Genomic DNA, 26,201 nt, shown 5'->3' with positions numbered 1-26,201 from the left:
TCCCTTCACAGACCTACAATCCCCAGCACGCTTAACAAACTACAGTTCCCAGGAATCTTTGTGTAGATGTGACCAGTGTTAGGTTAGATAAGGGATGCGGGTGGCGCTGTGGTCTAAACCCCTGAGCCTCTTGGGCTTGCCGGTCAGAAGGTTGGCGGTTCGAATTTGCACAACAGAGTGAGCTCCTGTTGCTCTGTCCCAGCTCCTGTCTACCTACCAGTTCAAAAGCACGCTAGTGCAAGTAGATAAATAGGTACCTCTGTGGCGGGAAGGTAAATGGCATTTCCGTGCACTCTGGTTTCCATCACGGTGTTCCGTTGCGCCAGAAGCGGTTTAGTCATGCTGGCCACATGACTTGGAAAGCTGTCTGCGGACAAACGCCAGCTCCCTTGGCCTGAAAGAGAGATGAGCGCCACAGCCTATAGTCGCCTTTGACTGGATTTAACCATCTAGGAGTCCTTTACCTTTAACCTTTAGGTTAGAATCCATCTCATTGATAGGGTAGATCTCTCTCTTGGAATCAGAGAAGTGTACAGTTGGAAGCTCAACTAAAGCATCCATGACAGATGGCCATCCAACCTCTGCTTAAAAACCTCCAAGGAAGGAGAGTCCATCACCTTCCAAGGGAGTCTGTTCCACTGTCAAACAGCTCTTACCATCAGAAAGTTCTTTGTGATGTTTAGTTGACATCTCCGTTCTTGTAACTTGAAGCCATTGGTTCACATTCTACCCTCTGGAGCAGGAGAAAACAAGTTTGGTCCATGTTCCATGTGACAGTCCTTTAGATATCTGAATTTGTTACTTTGGGCTCAGTTCTCCAATCTGTTAAGGTCATTTTGAATCCTGATTCAGTCTTCTGCAGCATTGGCTACTCTTCCTAGTTTGGTGTCATCTGCAAATTTGATGAGCATTCTCTGAATTCCTTTGTCACATTTAGAAAGGTGTTGAACAGCAATAGGCCCAGGACAGAACCCTGTAGCACCGCACTTATCTCTTTTTTTCCAGGAGGATGAGGAACTATTTGGGTTTGGTCAGTCAACCAACCAGCTAACAGTTATCTCATCCAGCCAACATTTTACCATTCTATGCAAAACACAACAACAAAACATTTGGGTACTTCATCAAAAGCCTTACTGAAATCAAGATATACTATATCCACAGCATTCCCCCTGATCCACCACATTTGTAACTCTATCAAAAAAAGAATGACTTATTTTTGACCTATGCTGGATCTTAGTAATCTCAGCATCCTTTTCTAAGTGCTCACAGACTGACAGTTTTTTTTATTAATAATTTTTTTATTAGTTTTCCAACACAGATAAGAGACAAAACAATACACACACAAGAACAAACCCAAAACATATAAACATGTATAATTTCAAAAACTTATTTTCATAACCTTACTTCTCGGACTTCCCCTTACCTCCTCTTTTCTGTGTCTCTGTTTTAAAAAAATTTCAGCAACTCTTCACACCAATTAATTAATTACTTATTTTCTCTTTAAGTTTCTTCTAACCCTTATCGGTTACAGCTGTAATTCTATATTTTCCTTTCCCTTAACATTTTAGCATTCATCAATTTTACAACAATTTTTCAGATATACTTTAAATTTCATCCAATCTTCTTCCACCGTCTCTTTTTCTTGGTCACCACAGACTGACAGTTTAATTATCTGTTCTAGAACCCTTCCTCGTATTAATGTCAAGCTTTAGTCAGTGGTTATCTGAGTCTTCTTTTTCTCCTTTCTGAAGCTGGGGTCTACATTTGCCCACTCCAGTCTACTAGGATGTTCTCCAAGAAATCTCTTTTTTTTAAAAAAAGATATTTATTGAATTTTCAAAGGTTATACAAAAAAAAGTAATAAAAACAAAACACAAACACCAAAAAATAAAAAACAAAATACAAAACTAAAAACTATTTAAAAACAAGTAAAGTTTCATTCCCTTATTTTCTTATAACTTACTTCCCCGACCTCCTCATACCTCCCCTTTTTGTATTCCAATTTCTAATTATTAATTCAGCAAATCCTCTCCCTTAATTTTCATTTAATTTTCAACCTTTCTTTTCTTTTTACTTAATCATTACAGCTGAAAAACCCCTTTATTTTCTAAACCGTCATCATTCTAACATTCATTAATCTTGCAATATTTCCCAAGATAGTCCTTAAATTTCTTCCAATCTTCTTCTGCCGTCTCTCTTCCCTGGTCTCGGATTCTGCTAGTCATTTCTGCCAGTCCCATGTTCTCCAAGAAATCTCAAAGATTATAGACACGGGATCTGAGATTACATCTGCAAGCTCCTTTAGTACCTTTTGGTGCAGCTCATCAGCCCCTGGACATCTGAATTCATTTAAAGTAGCTAGGTGTTCCTTTACCATCTCTTTTTCTATCTTGGGCTGCAGCTTCATGCTTGCTTAGTTTATTCTGTTATCACCAGGTTGGGCACTGCTTTCTCTCTGTGTGCATTCAAATTTTATTTTGCATAGAGTCCGTTCCCCCAACCCCCAGCAGTCTGAAATGGTGTAATCGACCCTCAACTGATGTTCTCCTCCATGAGAACTAGGAGGGCCATCCCCGATGCTCCTTGCTGAGTTTGGAAGCACTGACCCAGCTTTCATAGAATCATAGCCAGAAGATCAGTAGTAGTGAGCAAACGTTCATGAGAAACAGCTTGCCCACAGCTCCCATTTTCTCCTGCAGACCCAGGAGAATGTTGTGTGTGTTCCAGGTAAAGATCAGCAGATCTGTCACTTTCACTCAATTCCTCCTTTTTCAGTTCCCTACATTTCCACATCAGTTTTGTTTTGTTTTTAAGATGGTCAAGTCCTCACATTATGGAAAACAGGTACAGGGTTCTAGCTACTGTTTGAGCATAAATATAGAATTGTGCCCTTCTTCTGTTGTGGTTTACAAGGGATATCCTAAGGGACAGACATACACATGCTAAATGGGCAAGTGTGGTTGACCTGTCAAGGATGGGGAATCTGTAGCCCTCCATAGGTTACTGGACTACAACTTCCATCATCCCTGACCATTGACCATGATGGCTGCTGGGATATGTAGTCTGAGACACCATCTGGATTGCCACGGTTCTCCAACCCTTTGGTATCTCAAAGAAGGTGGGAAAACTGGAAGAAAGGGCATCCAAATAGAGCTATGACAAGTGGGAACACTACTGAAAAGACACCAAACATTATTGAGGCTTAAGAAATGATGCATGCTGTGTGGGATATGGATAAGAGTGTTTCTTCACGTCCCAAAGTGCTAGAACTCAGGAGGATCAGCTGATGAAACAGATTCAGAAGCAGAAGTGGGACAAAAATAACCAGAAAAAAATCAGAAAAATAAAACCAGAAAATCAACCAGAAAATCTGTGGCCTAAAACGTTATGAGATTTCAACAGGAAATTATGAGATGTGCACTAATTGGAAATGAAGCCATGTGACTGCCGCAAACCTGCAAGTATTATTGAAAGTGGGATTCATATGATTGCCCTGATAGCATCATGAGCACAAATCATCATGAATGAGCAATTAAAAAGACACCTGGAGGGACTCTTAGTTGCTTTTAAAGGGGGTTTAGAGACATGAATGGTGGAGGAAAGGTCAACTATCAGCCATTAGCTGTGAAATAGAACCTCTATATTTTGGGGCACGATACTTCTGATGGCCTGATGTTAGGGGCAAAACAACGGAAGACATCTATTCCTTTATGCCCTGCTTTGAGAGCATCCTAGAGGCATATGACCATTAGCTGCTATAGGGAGCAGGATACTGGGCTTGATCTCATTCTGGCTTTGCTCAGTCCATGATGCTGAGGTTCTCCAAGCCCCTCGAACCACCACTTTCCAAGCCCAGAACGCCATAGGGCTTCCTTCACAGGCCCGTTGTGCAAGGATGTTACAACCTCTGCACAGCCGCCGCTCACCTGGATGTCTCTCCCTTTTTTTTTGCTCGCTGTGGCTTTTTCCTGTGTGCTCCAGATAAATAGCTTGGGGTGAAGGCCTGCTGCTGTACATTCTTTATTAAGCAAAAAGAAAAAATGCTGTCAAAGTAAGGAGGCAAAATCTGTGGCCCGGGGCACCATGTGCAAAGGAAAGCGTCTCCGATCCTTTGCACGGGCTTGTTTGAAATATGCAGCAACAGCAGCCGAAGTAGCTGTCTTCTGCTTGGAAGGAAAGCGGGGGAGGTGGGGAGAATCATCCAGTTTGGTCAAGCAAGCAGATCAGTAGGGAGGTGAATGGGGGTGCCATGCCTGGCATTTAGCAGGACAGTCTTAAACACAATCCAAGTGTGTGTGTGATATGTATATCTTATATCTTATATATATTTACTGGCTCAAATCTCCAGGATCCATGCTCAAGCACTACACAGCATCATGAACTGAGCTCCCAATGTACAGTGATACCTCAGGTTACATACACTTCAGGTTACAGGCTCCGCTAACCCAGAAATAGTGCTTCAGGGTTAAGAACTTTGCTTCAGGATGAGAACAGAAATCGTGCTCCAGTGGCGCGGCGGCAGCAGGAGGCCCCATTAGCTAAAGTGGTGCTTCAGGTTAAGAACAGTTTCAGGTTAAGAACGGACCTCCGGAACGAATTAAGTACTTAACCTGAGGTACCACTGTATACGTGTGTGTATAATACTTGGGGCTGTGCCACTGCTCACCAACTCCCCGCCCCCCCGCCCCCCCATTCCTCCCATATTAACCCCCTAGAGATTCTCTCCTCCCACTCTTAAGCAACCATTAAGTTCACTTTTTACTTTCCCAACTCAATTTCTTCCTGCAAATCCAGGTTTGATGTAGCAGTACAAATCTTCCAATGGGAGCTGTGCAATGACAGCCTAACGTTTTTATGTACATTGGAAGAGATATGCATATGGCTTAGGTCTCCTTCGCACATCACACATGCTTCTGACTTCGCCATGACGTTGTCTCGAGTCACCCCACAGATGTTTTAAAGCCCAGAACCACATAGGATGAAAGGAGCCAGTTGTGTGGGTCCTTCCCACATGAAGGCCACGCAACTGAAAGAGAGGGTGGTGATTGGTAGGAAGAGCCCAGCTGATAAGCCTCGCCCCTGTGGCCCATAACTTCTGTGGTGGTGGTAGCATGGGAAAAGGCTATGGGGAAATGGGGAAGCCTAGAAAAGAGAGGGAGCACTTATTCCATTGTAGTTTTCAGGATCAACGGAGCAGTCTCTTGACTTTATCTTCATCAATGACGGGGATGCTAAAGAGGGGACGAGTCATAGCTCATTGGGTGGAGCACATGCCTTGCATGTCTCCCAACTTTAATCCCTGGCATTAACCATAACGACATTCAGGGTAGAAAATGCTGGGCTAGATCGTGGCTGGGGAACTTCAAATGCGGCCCTCCAAACCTGTCTGCACGAATCTCAGGATTGTGTCCCCAGGCCACACACCCTCCCCCTTAAGACCATCCTTGGACAATTTTGCCAAAGTAAAACGTGTCCCTGAACTCTGATACTGTCTTCGGTTGCTCCCTGTGTTGAGGTTGAGAGTCATGGGCATGTCTAACTGGATTTTGTTAGGCTGTTTTGGTTATGCTCAGAGAATGATATGACATCTTCCTGTGTGATATCAAGATTTAGCCTTGCAGAGACCCTTGGCTTCTAAATTCCAGCCCCAACCTTACTTCTGAGTGTAGAACCTCAGGCCAGGGGGGGAATGAATGTGCTGCCCTAGACGTCTGTACTGGGCCCAGATCCCCTCAATGACCTGAGTGTTTTTTCTCTTGCTGGAATGTGTTGTTGAACTCTGATAATGTCTCTTGTTCACCTGGAAGGGGGACAGAGAGGGGTGTGTGAGTTAGAAACTAGCCTAGTGTACAAAGGAAAAATTTGCGTCCATTCCTCTACCCACTTTTGCCTCTGGCCCTGCTTACCACTGACCTGTGGCCCTCAGAAGATTGCCCAGAAAGAAATGTGGTCCTCAGGGTGAAAAAGCCTGTCTGCCCCTGCTCTAATGGCTGCCTACAGCTTAGTCCTTAGTGGCATGAGGCACGGCCAACCCAAAGCCTTCATCTTGCCAACCAATCATAGAAGCCAAATGCTGCATGCCTGTTCCTTTCTGTGCTTGAAGGGGGCTCTGAGGTTTGAACCCCGACTGTCCAAAGTAGCTCGTTAGGCCGGCTTCAGTTCACAAAGTTCCTTCACCAGAGTTCTGCAGGTTTCTTTTGGGTCCAACCCTCTCTGAACATCCTACCAAGGTGGCTTCCACGCCCTTAGGCCTTCATAAGCACCTTTAGATCTGCACCTGACTTTTTTATGTCCCCACCCTGCCAGATCTTTCCCTGACAACATTCTTCACCCCATCCCTAATCCTCCAGTGCTTTGGAGCTGTGAAAGGAGTGTTTGTTGTTCTCCTTCTGGATTCCAAAGCTCTGTTCCGCAATCCAGGAAGTCTTACGGCATCCTCCCAAGAGTCTTAATTCCTCCTCCTCTGGTACAAATGTTAGTTTAGCAGCTGTCGGGCTGGCACAGGTTCAAGTATCTCAAGGAACGCAACAGGCACGGGTCTCCTCAATTTGTTTTTGAGAACCAATGTTTGCATTAGCTTTGTCCTCCTGGAGAATTGCCTCCAAGTACTCATTTGTGACCCAGGTCAAGAGAATGGCTTCTTTGCAAGCTGAGATTCCTCAATGGATTCCTTGCCTAACGGAGATCTCCTACCACTCAACGGAACCACGTGGGGCTCCAGTGGAGATGATCCTTCCTTAGTCGGGCCAAAGTTGAACAAGCTCTTAATTTGTCTGCCTCCTGCTGTCGATAAGCGACTAGGGTCAGGAGCAGAGTTTTAAGGAGGAAGATGCAAAAATAATTGCATTTCCATTTATTTATGGTTAAAAGAGGGGTTTTGGCCAAAGTCACCCCAAAGCATTATGTGATATAAAATGCAAACCTTACAACAAAATACAGTGGTACCTCGCAATACGAATGCCTCATAAGACGAAAAACTCGCAAGACGAAAGAGTTTTTTGTTTTTTGAGTTGCTTCGCAAGACGAATTTCCCTATGGGCTTGCTTCGCAAGACAAAAACGTCTTGCAAGTTTGTTTCCTTTTTCTTAAAACCGTTAATACCCAGGGAATCCGTGCTTCGCAAGACGAAAAAACTCGCAGAATGAAAAAACTCGCAGAACGAATTAATTTTGTCTTGCGAGGTACCAATGTAGAACAGCCAACATGTGCAAAATTCATCTCTATTTCCCCCTCTCTCTCCAAGGCTGTGTACATACCAACCCATTATAGCACAAAAAAATATACTTTTTCTTAATCAGGAATTGTTCGTGCTCATCCTCAGCATGCTTTCGATCTAGATTGATTCTAGTTACTGCTTCCTACAAGGGTGGGTGTGGCGCTTGATACATGTTCGAAAACCCTCCTCTTGATTAGGCTATCCCCACTTCTTTCCTCCTGCACATGTTGTGATCAAAGTCACAGGGCAGGGATAAGGACCATCCGTATTGCTAGGACCCTCCATTGCTAGGACCACCTATATCTGTTTCCACCTCTTTTGAAATGGATGCACTGCAAGGTAATGAAGAAACAATCTGCAACAAGCTTTTATTTTCAAAAGGAAACCAGGTTTTCAAGAAGCGTTTTTCAAGAGCAAAAAAAGGGCAATGGATCTAGATTGTGTGTGGACTGGGGGGGGGGTGAAACCCCAAGTACCCAGTCTCCATTGATTCTAGAATAATATACTGTATTTTTCGCTCTATTGGACGCAGTTTTCCCCCTCCAAAAATGGAGGGGAAATGTGTGCGCGTCCTATGGAGTGAATGCAGGCTTGTTCCATAGCCGCGCACAACCCTCCAGCAGGGAGAGGCTGCACAGGGCTATGGATAAAAACTAGGTGCGCCCTATGGTCCGGTGCGCCCTATGGTGCGAAAAATACGGTATTACGCACCCCAAGTCAGCAGCAGCCAAACAGCATCAGAGTTGCTTGCTTGCATCGCTTCTTGGCCTTTTGGCCAAGATCAAGTGTAGTATCTGTTCTTATCAGAGTTGCTTGCTTGGAACATTTTGGGGGGAAATTAACAACATAACCATAGAGCTGCTCTATGCAGTTGTAAAACACTGAAGGTAGAAATAGCCAGTCCACATACCACCTCTGAAGTATCTTTCTTTCTTTCTTTCTTTCTTTCTTTCTTTCTTTCTTTCTTTCTTTCTTTCTTTCTTTCTTTCTTTCATCTTAGGGCAGATTTTAAAATGATTTAGTCCTTTTAAAAATTCTGCCCACATATGGGATGAAATGGAGCCAGTTTTGCAACAAAGGCAACCAGCAGGGGATGGAAATACATTGATCCCCAAAGGAACCTCTACTGCTTAAGGTCCCTTTCTAAACAACCTTCATTGCAGCCCTGGCCAAGCTGAGGCTGATGGGAGTTGCATGGCCCCAGGTTGGCCAAGGCTGTTCCACTCAGATCTCCAGCACTTGTGAGATGAAAGCAGGACATTGCCACCCTAAGCCCTAGAAGCTGCTCCTTTTCTGTCCATTCTTCTCACTCAAGTCGTCTAATCATGGCCCTTATTGCATAATCCTCCAAGGCAATTGTACCATCAGACTGACAGGTAACACACAAGGAGCCATCTGTCAAACCCAATAACCCTGCCACTTTTATCACAAGGAGGAGGAGAGGAGGGTTTGTCTCCGGTTTCTAAAGCAAACACACATGGGATCTTGGCACAGGCCTTTGCGGATTCGCTCAATGCCGGCTGGCTGCTTCTTCCCCTCCTTTGGCAAGTCAAAGCTGGTATCTCTAGCAAACCGTGAGCAAGTGGCTGTGTGTGCTAGCAGATCACTAGCTGGAGGCCAGCCAGAGCTTCTGCAGTGCTGTGTGAAAGAAATCATTAATGGGAGTTGCACTGCTGAAAGACAGTTGGGTGCTGTGGAGTCTGCACGCTGCATGAAGCTGAGCGTTGCAAGATTCAGGACAGAAGACAGAAAGTACTTCTTTCTGCAGCACATACTTAGAACTATGGAATTTGCTGCCACAAATGGTAGCGGTGGCCACCAAGTTGGATGGCCTTGAAAGAGAATTAGACAAAGCCATGGAGAAGGCTTTCTTTTTTTTTTAATAGATATTTATTAAAATTTTATAAACAGGAAAAAAATACAAAATAAAGAAGAAAAAAGAAAAAATAACAATAGAAAAGATACAAAAATACAGATGAAAAATACAAAATACATAAAAAATAGATAATAAGTAGAAAAACACAATTAAAAACAAATCAATCTTTCCAAATCTTAAGGTTCATTTACTTATTTTCCTGACCTCCTCACGCCTCCCTTTTTTGTATTCCAATTTACACGATAGTTCAGCAAATCCTTACCCTCATTGTTTTTATCTTAATTTAATATCATAACATTTTGAACTTCTTATTTTCATATAATTATCAATCCAATTTTTACCAATTCTTTTAACTTTGTTTCTAAGGCCATCTCATTTCAATCCTACATCATTTTAACATTCATGAATTTTACAATATTTCTGCAGATAGTCTTTAAATTTCTTCCAATCTTCTTCCACCAACTCTTCTCCCTGGTCTTGGATTCTGCCAGTCGTTTCAGCCAATTCCATATAGTCTATCACTTTCATCTGCCATTTTTCCAAGGTGGGTAGATCTTGTGTCGCCATGGAGAAGGCTTTCAATGGCTAATGGCCACAATAGCTATGTTTTACCTTGACTGCTGGCTGCAGTATGATGTTGAATACCAGCTGCTGGGAAATTCAGGTGGGCAAAGTGTTGTCGGACTCATGTTTTGCTTGCAGGCTTCCCACAGGCATCTGCTTGGCAACTTTGAGAACAGGATGGTGGACTAGATGGGACACTGGCCTGATCCAACAGGCTCTTCTTGTGTTCTTGTTATACCTCTTCTCCCCAGGCTGCACCCATGACTGGCCTGGCTTTGCACACTCCTCAAATGTTTTTTGTCTGGCTGGAAGGTATTCCTGGACTCCGATGATGCTTCCTGCTTGCTTGGGTGGGGATGTGCAGGTCAGGTTCTGCTTTCAAACTTCCTAGGCATCTGGTAGTCCAAAGCGCTGGACAATATGGTCCATTCACCAGATCCAGCAGCCAGGCCCTTCTTATGCGTTATGTGCTCCTCTTAACCTAGAATGTTTGATGTTTTCTCCCCATCTACCCACATCCAATGGAATATCCCTAGCTTGAACCTCAGTCATTTTGTCCCTCATGCAAAATTTTAGAGAGGTGTTGATACTTTCTCTGGGTGTTTTAATCCTGTTAATCTTTGTTTATTGCAGGGGGGGGCCGGCCGCACCAGGCGCAACATCTGGGGGTTAGGGAAATCCACGGGTTAGGGGGCGCAAATCCATGGGTTAGGGGGCGCAAATTACTTGCCTTGCCCCGGGTGCTGATAACCCACGCTACGCCACTGGTTTATTGTTCGATATATAAAAAAACTGTTTTCTATTTTGCAAGCTCTTTGGGAGCTTAGGTGGGGTAAAAAATGTAAACAAAATGAAGTGTGTGAACAGGGTGTTGCACAGACACAGAAGGCCCTCAGCAGGGGAGGCAGGAGTGGGTGGCGTCCTTGCAGGCGTTGTGAAAAGCACCCATTGACAAAGAAGTGTCACATCCAACATCTATCCAGTCTTCTGCTCAATTTGTGAGCCTCCCAAGCTGATAGCTGTGTGCTAATTTTCACACGTCCTGCAGCCAGCCCTCTCAATTGGGGGATTTGACTAAGTAAGAAATGGACCAGCCGGATGAAAGCAATAGGGAAAGTTCTCCCATTGCTATACATATTGTAACCTGGCGAGGGATTTTGGGGTGGGCAGGGGGAATAGGAAAACAGGATGTTTCTCAATCTCCTGATGGAGACCCTTGTGCTTAGCTAATGTGCCAGTTGGTGGAAACCACAGAAGAGGAGAGTGTTCTTGTGCTTGAGTCTTGCTTGAGGGTTTTCCACAGGCATCTGGTCGGCCACTATGAGAATAGGATGCTGGACTAGATGAATCATTGGCCTGATCCATCAGGGCTCTTCTTATATTAATGGACAGTATTTGGCTTGGAAAACCGCAACCTGTGTAAGGGCCCCTCTGGGTCTTCTTTATATGGTGTATTCATGATGATTTGTGCTTAGGCTGTATTGGAGCAGCTATATGCAAACCCACTTTTAATGCCATTTGTGCCTGCAAAAGTGTTGGTGCGGACATACTGCTTTGTTTCCAACCAGCTAATGCCCCCAAATTCCATGCTGAAATTCTGAAACTTTTCATACCACAAACGTTCCAGGTTGGGTATGTTTGCCCCACTTACGTTGTGCTATGATGAAAGAATGCCCCTCCGTATGGCACTAATGCGGAAGCGATGAAGAACAACTAATAAAGCGGAATGATATGTAGATAGTCCAATATAAATCCACCACTATGAGTTTATCCACACATCCCTTGCCCTGCTGCTCTCCCCTGGGGGGGGGAACCTGCTCTTTAGTGCTCAATCAGAGCAAATGGCAATTTGGGATTTCCCCAGATTGCCATTTGTTCCAATCTACCACTAAAGAGCAGGTTTTTCCCTTGGAAAGGAGAAGGGCAAGGGGAGAACTGCTTGGACCTGTGCTTTCTAGGCATGGCACAAGTGGAAGTGCCAATGACATATTGCAGAATATACTCACAAAAAAATAGCACCCAGGCTCGAGGACCCTAAGCATCTTTTGTCCTGTGCTTTCCCTCCCAATACGCCTTTTGTTCTATTTTATTGAATCACCTCATTCCTTTTCTTTCCCTTCCTCTCCCTTTCTCTTTCCTCACACTTTTTTCATGGCCTTGCCTTGCACCTTGTCTAGCAAAGGCCATGGCTTTCTCAGAGAGATTTGCTAATCGTCCTTATACCTAGTCAGAGTATTTTAATAGCAAGTATCTCTCTCTCTCCCTTAGGGACGCAGGTGGCTTTGCTTGTTAAACCACAGAGCCTAGGACTTGCCGATCAAAAGGTTGGCAGTTCAAATCCCCACAACGGGGTGAGCTCCCATTGCTCGGTCCCTGCTCCTGCCAACCTAGCAGCTCGAAAGCATGTGAAAGTGCAAGTAGATAAATAGGTACCACTCCAGCGGGAAGGTAAACGGCGTTTCCGTGCTCTGCTCTGGTTCGCCAGAAGTGGCTTAGTCATGCTGGCCACATGACCCGGAAGCTGTACGCCGGCTCCCTCGGCCAATAAAGCGAGATGAGCACCACAACCCCAGAGTCGGCCACGACTGGACCTAATGGTCAGGGGTCCCTTTACCTTTTTATCTCTCTCTCTCATAGGGTATATGTTGTTGTTGTTGTTGTTATGTTGTTGTTGTTGTTGATGATGATGGTATGAAACTCGCTCCCACAAGAGGCACTGATGGCCATCTTGGGTGCCTTTAGAAGAGGACCGGACAAATTCATGGAAGAGAAGGCTTTCAATGCATACTAGCCACAACAGCTATGCTGCTGTCGGAGGCAGCAATGCTTTCAGAAGAAAGGAGGCGAGAGGGCTCTTGTGCTCAGGTCATACTTTGCGTTTCCTACAGGCATCTGGTTGGCCACTGTGAGAACAGAATTCTGGACTGGATGGGCCATTGGCCTGATCCAGCACGCTGCTCTTACCTTAGTATTATTAGCTACTCTAATTATTTGCCTGGGATACTGAATTTAAAAACTGCATGATTCTATCGTTGTTGTAACTTGAACGGGGAAGGCCAAGCAATCAATCATATAAAAAAAATAAATATTGGTCCATCTCACCTCAGATGCTCAGCTCTGACTCACCATCACCCTTGGGGAATCCACCACTGGGGTTCCTGTCCAGTGTTAGGATTCAGCAGTAGTCCATCAATCTTCACCACCAACCTTCTGTATTGCAAAGTCCTGACTCATCATCAGAACTAAGACTTACCCAATCCTGATAAAGCTCCGTGGTGATGAGAGACAACAGGCGGCTGAGTCACCCACGAGGTGCCAAGTGATGTATTCTGCTGTTTGGGAGGAGAAAAAAGAATAAATCTGGTGAACAGGCATGTATAGCCTCCTCTTGCCTCTCTGCCAATTGAAAAGGTGGAACATTTCACTGGTTGTAGATCATTGTCTTAAGAACTGGGCGCAGTTCCCACCACATATCTAGTTTGTAACTAAAAAACTAGTGAAGGAGGCATGATGACCAAAAAATGATCTGCCCACTCCCCCTCAAAATAAAGAACTAATCTGATGCCCTTCACATTCTTTGGGACATCTGAAGCAAATTGCTATTTTATTTTGTCCTCTAAAATGCTTGCAATCCATCCTGGTTTTGTGCCACTGTGCATTTCCTTTTCTGAATGCTCTTCCAACTAACATTTAAGGGAAGACAGTTGGAAAGCTAAGATGCCACAGAAATTGCAAGTACTGTACTCCTAAGTACCGTGTTAAAATCTGACGGTTTTGTGGTGCTTTGCACAGTCCACAATGTAAGATATGTTTTGCAAATCTATAGATTTCTGTGGATTTTCATCATGCCTGCACAATGTATAATCCAGTACATGTGCATTTATGCAGGAAGACGTCTAGGGGCGCTTCTAGACATCATTTTTATTGCACGTATATGATGATTCGTGTTCATGATGGTATTGCGGCAGTTACATGTGATCTTGCTTTTAATAGTGTTTCCGCCTGTCAGTGGGGGGGTGCAGGGGGGGCCGGCCACACCGGGCGCAACATCTGGGGGTTAGGGTTAGGGGGCGCAAATCCACGGGTTAGGGGGTGCAAATCCATGGGTTAGGGGGCGCAAATCCACGGGTTAGGGGGCGCAAATTACTTGCCTTGCCCCGGGTGCTGACAACCCACGCTACGCCACTGCCGCCTGTAAAGATTTTGGGAAGGGCATACTCCTTTGCTCTCAATCAGTGCACACTGCATAATTTCCTGCTGGAATCTTGTAACTTTTTATACCACAAATTCTCTGCAGGGGTGGGAAGATTATACTGCGTTTGTTGTGCTATAGTGCAAAAGTGCCCCTCTAGACGGCAATAATGCAGTAGCATTGAAGAACAACGAATAAAGCAGAACACTGTATGGATGATCCAGTAAAAATATACTACTAATGCACTCCTATTGCATCCATGGCATTTGGAATTCAAGGTAGCCTACAACATACATACATACATACATACATACATACATACATAATTTTATTTGTATGCTGCTTTTTCATAGACAAAATCATGCTCAAGGTGGCTTACAAAATAAAATAAAAAAATACAAAATTACGAACAAAACAAAAGTAGACATAAATAAAATATCAAAAAGTACAATAAACAATTTCCACATAAATCACAACGAGATCTAAAATAAAGATACAAAACATTAATATCAAAAACAGCAACAATACCCTCCAAACGATACCTCAACCCAAGAGTCTGTTCAGCAGCCTCAGCTTTTGTAGCTGGAGTCAATCCGGGCCCCATACTCCCAGGCCTGCAAGGCAGGGAGCAGGTTTTCCAGACCTCCCAGCCCAGATGCAATACAAAAGTATGTGCAAGGTAATAAAAGCAAACTACCGTCTGATCATGACCTGCACAAGGGTTATGTTCTGGGGATTGCATATATACACAAAAACACGTATGCCTTTGTATTTTGCAATCTTACTTCCCAGTCCATCCCTAACGGGTTGTTGTGTAGTACAGTGGAGTGTATGGCGAACCCAGAAGATTCAGGACAAATAAAAGAAAGTACAGTACAGTGGTACCTCGGGTTAATTCGTTCCGGAGGTCCGTTCTTAACCTGAAACTGTTCTTAACCTAAAGCACCACTTTACCTAATGGGGCCTCCTGCTGCCACTGCGCCACCAGAGCCCGATTTCTGTTCTTGTCCTGAAGCAAAGTTCTTAACCTGAAGCACTATTTCTGGGTTAGTGGAGTGTGTAACCTGAAGCGTATGTAACCTGAAGCATATGTAACCCGAGGTACCACTGTACTTCTTCACATAACACATAGTTAAAGTATGGAACTTGCTGCATTGGAGGCAGGGATGGCAACCAGAGAGACAAGGGTAGTCTATCACTGGAGACTTGGCAACTGTTGGAAGTCTAACCAGGAAGCTGTTGTAAGGGGTCAGGTAGGAACCACATAACAGCACATTCTGATCTATTGTCATTTCCCTATTGATCTATTTGGCTGTGCCTTATTTGGTCAAGAGTTTTGCAGTGCCGGCTGCAGGCAAAATCACAGCTTCATATCTCTTGGGACCAGTGGGCAGATTCTGTCCAAAGCCCCTCTCCCCAAATATGGGAATACTACTGGAAAAAGGAATAGTTCAGTGGCAGAACATCCACTTTGCATGCAGAAGGTCCTGGAGTCAATCCCTGGGATCTCCAGGTAAGGCTGGGAATATCTCCTGCCTGAACTCCTGGAGAGCAACTGCCTAGTACTGAGCTGGACGGACCATTGGTCTGGTTCAATATAAATCAGCCTCTGAATTCAAGCACAGGGCGAGGGAAAAATTCAAGGAGGATAACATTTGTGGTTCCATAAACAGCTGTAAGGTATGTCTCGAGTCGAGTCTGACCGGTCTACGTTGACAAGGCAATGCCTCCAATTATACAGCATGCTCCGGCCTGCAAGAGAAAAATCAATTTGCTATGTATATTTATTTATTTCTTGTTATGAGAGTATGGAGGGGAGGTGGTATGCACATTTCTGAAGGCTGGGAAACCCACTGCAAACCAGAGAAGACTCTGTATGAATCCTGTGATTTATGAGATTCCCATCTTCTCCCTCTTTTAAAACTAAGAACAGCCACAGAAGAAATTATCTGGATCTAGACCACAGCCAGAGGGGAGTTATTATTATTAATTTTAAAAGGAACCTATACCATGCAACATAAAATAAATTGCTCGGGTGAATTTATACATAAACACAATAAAACAACCAGAAAGCTCATTAAAAGTACATGCAAATGGGACAACTGCAAAACAGCACGAGCAGACGGAAACATTTAAAATTTTGGAACAAAGAGGTAGCTTTTGACTTGAGATCCAGTGTAGCGTAGCAGTTAGAATGTCATACTTTGTTGTTTAGTCGTTTAGTCGTGTCCAACTCTTCGTGACCCCATGGACCAGAGCACGCCAGGCACTCCTGTCTTCCACTGCCTCCCACAGTTTGGTCAAACTCATGCTGGTAGCTTCGAGAACACTGTCCCACCATCTCGTCCTCTGTCGTCCCCTTCTCCTTTCCCAACATCAGGGTCTTTTCCAGGGAGTCTTCTCTTCTCATGAGGTGGCCAAAGTCTTGGAGTCTCAGCAGGGTTTGAATCCCAACTCAGCCAACAGAGCTGAATGGTTGACCTTGGCCTAGTCAATGTCTCTCAGCCTAACCTACAGGATTGTTGTGATGACAGAGTGAGGAGGGCGGGGAGTAGCCCTAAGCTTCTTAAAAAAAATGTGGAATATAAATGTAGCGATGACATAAACTTGGTGCCTGAGTTATAACAGTGCCTGCCATGCTTGAGAGGAGAGGGCATCCCACAAGAAAGGGGCCACCACCAAAAAAGGCTCAGTCCCACATTGCCACACAACAGATTTCATCTAGCAGCAAAGCATGGAGATGATTCCCTGAAGATCTTAAGACCCAGCTGACCCTTCTCCTTCTGTACCATTTTCCTGGTGAAAATTGCCCCCGAAGCTATTTGCTGCTATTGGCAGCTTAAAGGGAGGAGGAGGGGTATTCTCGTCAGGAAAATGGCATGGAGGAGAAAGGGTTAACACTCTCTCCCATGTGTATGGCATGGTCAGCCAATCATGGGATTCACAGGACCCTTCCAGAAGGGGTTACTCTGCTTTCATCTTGATTTGCTTGCAAAAAGCCTTACGCAGTGATTAGACTATGCCCAATATCCATTGAGCATCCTTATGATTTGCTCATGAGACTCTTAATTTCAGGGTCATAGGTTTCAGGCCCACATTGGGCAAAAGGAATCCTGCATTGCAGGGGGGTGTACTAGATGACCCTCAGGGTCCCTTCCAACTCTACGGTTCTGTGATTTGATACAGTCATGAGCACTCATACTTCCTTCATCCTGGTTTGCTTGCAGGGTGATTACGCGCCTTCCCATGAGTCGTTTGTTCATCCCATACGTTTCCCTTCCACTTTCCAAACTGCAAAGAGCCTGATGTTTGTTGTTGTTGTTTTGTGGGGAGAAAAGGATTTGTTCTTCTACTTGGGGAATCTTTGCCTCTCCAGACGGTGGCTGAACTACAACTCCCATCAAGCCCAGAACCTGTGGCCAATAGCCAGGGAGGATGGAAGTTGTAGTTCGACAACATCTGGAGCTGCAAAGGTAGGACGACAGAGTGCTTTAACCCCCTACAGTTGTGCAAACATCAAGTTTTCATCCATCCTGAAAATTACTGGCAGTCTGGAGGTGCACATAAAGTCATTTAGTGAACCATGTGTTGTGGGACCCAAAGTGTCCCATTTTGGGCTGGGTCCTATTGGGGTATTCTGGCTAGGCATGTCCAAGATTCAGGTCAGTGCACAGATGGGGGCTTCAAGCATGGGGGTCAAATGCAGCCACCCAAGCCAGTCTGGCCTCTGGGGCTCTTCCTCAGCTACACCCCTTCTGCCAAGATCACACCCATCAACTGTCTTGCTTTGCACCCTCCTTGAATGTTTTTGCCTGACTGGAAGGTATTTTTCGACTTTCATAATAGTTATTGCTTGCTTGGATGGAAGGACAGGTGCATAGATGGCTAGAGAAGGCTATGCAGGTGTGTAAAGAAATTAGCCTACAGTACAAAGGGGGAAAAATCACATCAAATGCCCCACCCACTTTTGCATCTGGCCCCACCCACCCATGTGGTCCCTGGGAGATTAGCAAGTGACTAATCAGAACCACGGAGAGCTCACTGGGAATCTGGCTGCACAAACAGGCTTGATACCAGAATAACTGAAAAACCCGGGGCTTAGAGGGTAACCACTGGTCTGCTGTTGACTTAGCATTGAGTAAGTGTGGGAAAGAGGTGTGTATGTGTGTTTAAAACTCCACTGCCCCTGAGGGACCTGCCCATGATATAAAGGGGCAGTACTCTATCATGGTGGGATGCGGGTGGCGCTGTGAGTTAAACCACAGAGCCTAGGACTTGCCGATCAGAAGGTCGGCGGTTCGAATCCCCGCGACGGGGTGAGCTCCCATTGCTCGGTCCCTGCTCCTGCCAACCTAGCAGTTCGAAAGCACATCAAAGTGCAAGTAGATAAATAGGTACCGCTCCGGCGGGAAGCTAAACGGCGTTTCCGTGCGCTGCTCTGGTTTGCCAGAAGCGGCTTAGTCATGCTGGCCACATGACCCGGAAGCTGTACGCCGGCTCCCTCGGCCAGTAAAGCGAGATGAGCGCCGCAACCCCAGAGTCAGTCACGACTGGACCTAATGGTCAGGGGTCCCTTTACCTTTACTCTATTATGGCAGCATGTGTGGGCGTATAGTCTCAATGGACTCTTGGCATAGTGGTGCTAATAGCTCTCCTTCTAGTCCTGACCACTCCTCTGGCATATCACATGCCAGTGTCCACCATTACTTTGGCCAAGTGCCAGCATTCTCTAGGCACTAGAAACTCCCTAGCCCTGGACTGGCATACCTAAACTGATGCAGCAAGACTGTTACTGGAAGCCAAGCAGGGTAGATCATCTACTTAACATACAGAAGTTTTGAAATTCCAGATAAGGCTGGGAGAGATTCCCTGGACAGCTTCTGCCAGTTGGTGTAGATAATATTGAACTAGATGAACAAATGGTCTGTTCTTTTATAAGGCAGCTTTCTGTACTCCTGATATGCTACACCCATGATGCAATACCCAGCCAAGGAAAGTGTGTGTGTGTGTTCCTAGCAGGTGCAGAACCAACCAGGATATTCACCCACACAGTCAGGATTGACAAGTGTTGGCAGGCAATGGCGATGGTGGCAGTAGAGGCCCTGACAAGGTGGTATTATTCCTGGTGGCCCTGGCAGTCGCCTCAGTAGATCAGCTGCTGACACCAGGTCTGGTTGTATCCCAGCATGGCCGGGATGCTTATGCCCCATATGCTTGGTGGATGGGTAGGTCTTCCTGGCCCGCAGGTGGGTCTGGGGCTGTTGGAGAGTCAGGTACCTCCTTCAAAGCAGAGGATAGAGGTCTCAGTGCCCCCTGGGATTTTTCATCAGTAGACATTTCTAGTGGGGCAGCTACTTCACGGATTACCCCATTTGCTTAAATAAATATCCGTTTCATTTCTGCCCCACTTTTCCTCCAATGAGCTCGAAGCAGTGTATATTCTCACCCCCCTACACACAGGTTTTTCCTCACCCAGGAAGGTTAGGCTAAGGGAGAGTGATGGGTTTGAGGTCCCACAATGAGATTCATAGCTGAGTAGAGATTTAAACCTGGATCTTCCCAGTACTAAGATGATCATCTAACAGTTAGAGAGACCTACCACTGCACCTACCACTGCAATGATTCAGGACTATAGTCACTGAGTCCTTGGAGCTCTTCTCTGGGGGTTGTGGGGCGGGGGACGTCCTGGTCTATGACACAAATCTGTGGCAAGTTCTGGTCTGCAGGTATGATGAGGAATGACTCCAAACATGCCAACATTTCCCTGAAAAAGCCAACTAATCTTGACTTACCACCCCACTTCGTGAATTGCCCCAGGCTCGTCTAGAAGAGATGTGCTTTGTAAAGGCTGGATGATGACTCCAGTATGGAATTGCCAGTCCCTTGCAGCTCTTACCCCCCCAAAGTGTCATCTCCGCCCCCCCCCCAAGCACACTGGGAAATAAATCACTAATCGGCTCATTGCTCATTATCTAGTGAAGTGCCTTTCAGAAGGGTGGGTGAAAAATAGGGAAACTGCCTGTCTGAAGGTGTGTCCGGACCAACACATTCCATTTCTCATCATGGTGGCTGATTTAATTTGTCTTCTCCCAATACCCAAAACAGTTTACAATTTTTTGAAAACGTAATAAGCATCCTCCTCTTTTCAAGCACAGCCCCTTTTCAAGCACAGCAAACATTAGGAAGAACTTCCTGACAGTAAGAGCTGTTTGACAGTGGAATTTGCTGCCAAGGAGTGTGGTGGAGTCTCCTTCTTTGGAGGTCTTTAAGCAGAGGCTTGACAACCATATGTCAGGAGTGCTCTGATGGTGTTTCCTGCTTGGCAGGGGGTTGGACTCGATGGCCCTTGTGGTCTCTTCCAACTCTATGATTCTATGATTCTATGATTCTATGAAACCTTCCTCCTTTGGGGCAGGTGGGTATGGCTTGGCTGGGACAGGCCAAATGGAGAGGCCTGGTGGGCCTAATTAGGCTTGTGGCCAGAGGTTACCCACTCCTGCTTTACATGATCATAAATTCTAAGACGAAGAAGAAGTGAATCAAAACCCTTTTGGGTTGGCTGGTGATTCTTTTTCAACTCATTCCAACCTCTGACTCACCACTTGAACACACAAACCAACAATGAGCTCGGAGTGAGTTCAGGGGGTGACTGCATTTCAACCATTTATATCTCACCTTTCTACACTGAAGTGTTCATAAGGTGTCTTGCAGCAAAACACCAACAACTAAGAAGCTTAAATACAAATTGTAAAAGCAGATCAACAAAATAATGATGTAAACATTCAGCAATTAAAATATTAGTAGAGAAGCCAGATTAAATCAATGCTCAGGGGAATGGGACAACGTGGAAGCCAGCTGGGTCTCCCCTCTCTCATGTCCACTCAGTGCCTCAGAGGATCTCCATTTATTAATGTTATGTAGAAATATTTATAAAGTGTGCAATCAAAAAGTGTACATAAAATAAAATTTATTTTATTTGGCAGAATTTGCATCCCACTGAATCATAAAAAAACTCCAAGCAGTTTACATAAAATTTAAATGTAATATAAAACAATTATCAAAACATGGTGAAAGTTCCTAGGACAGTTTATGGCGGTCTGCATATTGTGCAGCCAAGATCTGCCACAAATATGTCACTGAGTACGGATCTGAAACCACCTCTTAGGGCTCATCCATATTCCTGCTTGTCCCACCACTTCTCCCCGTGGAAAAGCAGCCCTTTATGGTGTTTATCGGCTTAAGGAGACTATCAGAAGAGTTCATAAAGAAAAAAGAGAAAAAATATGAACAAGAGGTGATGTGGAAACAGCAAGATAAGACTGAATAGAATTATGAACTTTGTTTGGACTGATTTGGACATTAACGCAGTAGCAAGAAGATGATCGGAATCCCCCTTCAGAACTTGAAATATGGGTACCCTCAACAAAATCCGGCTTTGTAATTCGGAATTTATGTGATGTGATTTGATTGGTCGGTTAATAAAAATTATATTTTTTTTAAAAAAAGAAAAGCAGCCCTTTTCCGCTGAATCAGAGTCCAACAACATCTGGGGGGCCACATTTTAGGCCATGTATACCAAAGTATCTCTCAAGAGTTGTATCTGGGAAATTACAGATCTGCATAGGCAGGCTGGATGTGAGAGGCAGATGGGCTTGGGGAAGGGCTTTGGTTCTCTGTTAGTCAGTTGATCACTTCTCTTGAGAATGGAAAGACCACACTGTTCTCCTTCTCTTTTTAGGTCCTTGGCGATTGGCCATCAATATTCCTCCTTGGGAACTCAGCCCATCCTTTGTGGTAGCATCCCTGGCTTGGTGCCCAAGCAACTACGGTTCTGTCGGAACTACGTGGAGATCATGCCCAGCGTAGCCGAAGGGGTGAAAATCGGCATCCAGGAATGCCAGCACCAGTTTCGCGGTAGGAGGTGGAACTGCACCACTGTCAACGACAGCTTGGCTATCTTTGGGCCAGTGTTGGATAAAGGTGAGTACACAATGTTCTGAAATGAATGACAGAGATGATCAATTTGAGAAAATGGATTTGGGGGGGGGTGAGAGTTTAGCTGATGAAATCTCTTGAGAAATAGACAATTTCTGTGTGTGTTTTTTCCTGTCTGGGGAATCAGACTGTGCTTGTGGTTTCAGTTATGCTCCAATGCAGTTGTTGTTGTTGTTGTTGTAATCCATCTGTCTTGACATACAATGGAGTGTACCTCTAGGGTTAAAGTCAAAGCGCTAAGTTAGCACCACCAAAGTGACCTCCCTGTGCACAAGCCTGGGCACTGTGTATATAGGGCCTCGGCTGCCCAGACGACAGAACCCTCCTCTCAGCTTCACTGATGTGGTTCAAGGAAAGACAGAGCAATATGTTTAGCATCAGCTTTGCTGCAGGAGTTGCTAGAAGGAGGCATTGCAAGGCACTACCCAACTGTCTTAGGGACTCCACTCTGGATTTATGTAGGGTTTTCTCCTTAGCCTTTTCCTCTCCCAAAGAAGGCAGTAGAGGTTTAGGATCAAAGCTTTCCTTCTCCTACATGGGCTATTTCCCCAGGTTGATGAGCCCCATCTGCCCCTCACTTCCCTCTACAGCACATGCAGAAACTACCTTCTTGATCGCTGGACCCACTATTGGTCTTGTCCACTCAAGTTGGTAGAGCATGTCTTCACATGCAGGAGATGTTCCTAACTTACCAAGGCTTCGAGACCCACCAAGTATCCTCACCTAGTTTAGTCAGGCAGTCAGAACAGTTTCCTGGGGTGCGGCTGCTGTCACAATGCAGTAGTAGAATTTCAAAGACAATGATAAGCAGGCATTGGTACCTGAAGAGATGAGTATTATGCCCAGGGAGGGTAGCTGGGGAGTGCAGTGGCCAAGGGCAGATGGCCAAGGGCAGAACTCGTTCTAAGATGATAGGGTGGCTATCACCATCTGGTTGCCACCACTGTGTGCACATACAGCACTCACAGTGCTGAGTTTGGATGATGTTGTGGAATGTTCCCAAACATTCTCACTGATTAGATGCAAGTTGACAATTAGAGATGTTTGACCACGTGTAGATTTGGTGACAGAAATATAAGATCAGCTTGGATGGGAGGTAAACCTTCCACAGGATGTTGGGTCAAGAATGTCTATGTGTTTTTGATAGGAAGGAAGCACCAAAGCACAAATATTGGGTGCCAAGTGAATTCAGGTGGAAGTAAACCAAAGGACATGGTGTCCAAAACACAGGTTGGAAGGCTGAATGCTCTATATGGCTTTGAAAATCTCACCCAAGATATAGAGATGCTGGTTGGGGAATCAGCAGGATTTGTTCTCAAAGGTGCACTCAGTAATAAGGTTTGCTGATGTGTAATGCATGAAATAGGGATGCAGGTGGCGCTGTGGGTTAAAGCCTCAGCGCCTAGGACTTGCCGATCGAAAGGTCGGCGGTTCGAATCCCTGCAGCCGGGTGCGCTCCCGCTGCTCGGTCCCAGCGCCTGCCAACTTAGCAGTTCGAAAGCACCTCCGGGTGCAAGTAGATAAATAGGGACCACTTACCAGCGGGAAGGTAAACGGCGTTTCCGTGTGCAGCTCTGGCTCGCCAGATGCAGCTTTGTCACGCTGGCCACGTGACCCGGAAGTGTCTCCGGACAGCGCTGGCCCCTGGCCTCTTAAGTGAGATGGGTGCACAACCCCAGAGTCTGTCAAGACTGGCCCGTACGGGCAGAGGTACCTTTACCTTTACCTTTAATGCATGAAATGGGACTTAGACTTCCTTATGTTGGCATTTGTTTTTTGATTTAGTTTATTCATTTATCTACCAGTTAGTGATTTGCATGAAATAGGGAATATTAAGTTCCCAATAAAAGAAGTTAGCCTAATTTTCTTCAAAATAAAGTTAGCAGTACACAGAGAGAGAGAGAGAGAGGGAGAGAGGGAGAGAGAGATTATAAAATGAAATTACATATTAAAATACATGTCTGAGAAGGTTTGCTTAAACAAAATTTTTTAGCAGATGCTAAAAATAGTCCAGTGAAGGACTCTGCTGAATACCATCAGGCAGGGAGCAGTCAAGTGACCATATTATGGGCTAAGGAAACCCTTCAAGTAAACTGTTTCCAAGCTGTACTAGGCTTTATATACATTGAATTTTGCCCTGTAACAAAACAGCAGCCAGTGAGGATCTCTGAGCTGAGATGCAACATACTGACAGAGTCTCATAGAATCATAGAGTTGGAAGAGACCACAAGGGCCATCGAGTCCAACCCCCTGCCAAGCAGGAAACACCATCAGAGCACTCCTGACATATGGTTGTCAAGCCTCTGCTTAAAGACCTCCAAAGAAGGAGACTCCACCACACTCCTTGGCAGCAAATTCCACTGTCGAACAGCTCTTACTGTCAGGAAGTTCTTCCTAATGTTTAGGTGGAATCTTCTTTCTTGTAGTTTGGATCCATTGCTCCGTGTCCGCTTCTCTGGAGCAGCAGAAAACAACCTTTCTCCCTCCTCTATGTGACATCCTTTTATATATTTGAACATGGCTATCATATCACCCCTCAGCCTCCTCTTCTCCAGGCTAAACATGCCCAGCTCCCTTAGCCATTCCTCATAAGGCATCGTTTCCAGGCCTTTGACCATTTTGGTTGCCCTCCTCTGGACACGTTCGTGTTTGTCAGTGTCCTTCTTGAACTGTGGTGCCCAGAACTGGACACAGTACTCCAGGTGAGGTCTGACCAGAGCAGAATACAGTGGCACTATTACTTCCCTTGATCTAGATGCTATACTCCTATTGATGCAGCCCAGAATTGCATTGGCTTTTTTAGCTGCCGTGTCACACTGTTGGCTCATGTCAAGTTTGTGGTCAACCAAGACTCCTAGATCCTTTTCACATGTACTGCTCTCAAGCCAGGTGTCACCCATCTTGTATTTGTGCCTCTCATTTTTTTGGCCCAAGTGCAATACTTTACATTTCTCCCTGTTAAAATTCATCTTGTTTGTCTCACTCCTGTCAGCAATAGTGCCACAACATTTTGCATTAACTGCTACTTCCTGGGCTAAGTGAAAGGAAACCCCACATAGGGCTGCTTGTTCTGCCATTTTCTGCCAGGAAAGTCCACTTAGAGCAAACGTCCACCGCGTTTTATGCAGATTGATGTTTGCTCCAACTCATAGAATCACAGAATCATAGAATTGTACAGTTGGAAGGTATCCCAAGGGTCATCTAGTTCAACCCCCTGCAATGCAGGAATCTCAACTCAAGTAACCAGTGGTAAAGAGGGGCTTTCCCAGGGAAAGTGGAGGGCAAACAGAGAACCACTCAGACCCACGGCCAGAAAGCATAGCACAAGAAGAAGAAGAAGAAGAAAAGTTTGGATTTGATATCCCGCCTTTCACTCCCTTTAAGGAGTCTCAAAGCGGCTAACATTCTCCTTTCCCTTCCTCCCCCACAACAAACACTCTGTGAGGTGAGTAGGGCTGAGAGACTTCAGAGAAGTGTGACTAGCCCAAGGTCACCCAGCAGCTGCATGTGGAGGAGCGGAGACTCGAACCTGGTTCCCCAGATTACAAGACTACCACTCTTAACCACTACACCACACTGGCTAATCCTCTCGAATTAGTGCTTTTTTAGTGGAAGTGTGGACAAGCCCACAGAATGCATTGCAGCATCTCTGCATTCAGTTATAGGTAAAGGTAAAGGGACCCCTGACCAATAGGTCCAGTCGTGGATGACTCTGGGGTTGCGGTGCTCACCTCGCTTTATTGGCCGAGGGAGCCAGCGTACAGCTTCCAGGTCATGTGGCCAGCATGACTAAGCCACTTCTGGAGAACCAGAGCAGCACACGGAAACGCCGTTTCCCTTCCCGCCGGAGCGGTACCTATTTATCTACTTGCACTTTGACATGCTTTCGAACTGCTAGGTTGGCAGGAGCAGGGACCGAGCAATGGGAGCTCACCCTGTTGCGGGGATTCAAACCGCCGGGCTTCTGATCGGCAAGTCCTAGGCTCTGTGGTTTAACCCACAGCACCACCCGCCATTCAGTTATACGTATCCCCAAATTTATTTTTTGAACATGACCTCTGTTGAGATCAAAACCCTGCTTTGGAAGGAAGCAACTTTAGCATAAACACAGGCCTGGTTTAACTGGACTGAACTTAAGCCTCTCTGGGTGTAATTATGGAAATAGCAGCCTCATACACTTCCCCAAGGGACTGACACTGCTGTTAAGATTAGCTTACCCTAATGCTAGAGCAAACACCAATTGACCTCCCGTCAGAAGTGCAAGGCGACCCTTAGAATATGTTTAAGAGAGTCCATCTTGATGGTGATTTGTACGGTTGACCTTCTAAGTTCACCCTTGGGGGAGAGAAAGGCTAGGG

General features: G+C 45.4%; 1 protein-coding gene across 1 annotated transcript in view; it reads left to right on the top strand.

Moving 5' to 3' along the window:
- Positions 1 to 26,201, top strand: part of WNT3A (Wnt family member 3A) — a 95,690-nt gene that overhangs the window by 24,516 nt on the left and 44,973 nt on the right. Inside the window, exon 2 of the mRNA XM_081882661.1 lies at positions 21,587 to 21,828. Coding sequence (XP_081738787.1) covers positions 21,587 to 21,828 — 242 coding nt within the window. The remainder of the gene's footprint in view (positions 1 to 21,586; positions 21,829 to 26,201) is intronic.

This window comes from Podarcis melisellensis (assembly GCF_964234715.1).
Source record: "Podarcis melisellensis genome assembly, chromosome: 12".
NCBI classification, from domain to species: domain Eukaryota; kingdom Metazoa; phylum Chordata; class Lepidosauria; order Squamata; family Lacertidae; genus Podarcis; species Podarcis melisellensis.
The sequence above is the reverse complement of the archived record's forward strand: the minus strand, read 5'-3'. Positions and strand labels throughout refer to the sequence as shown.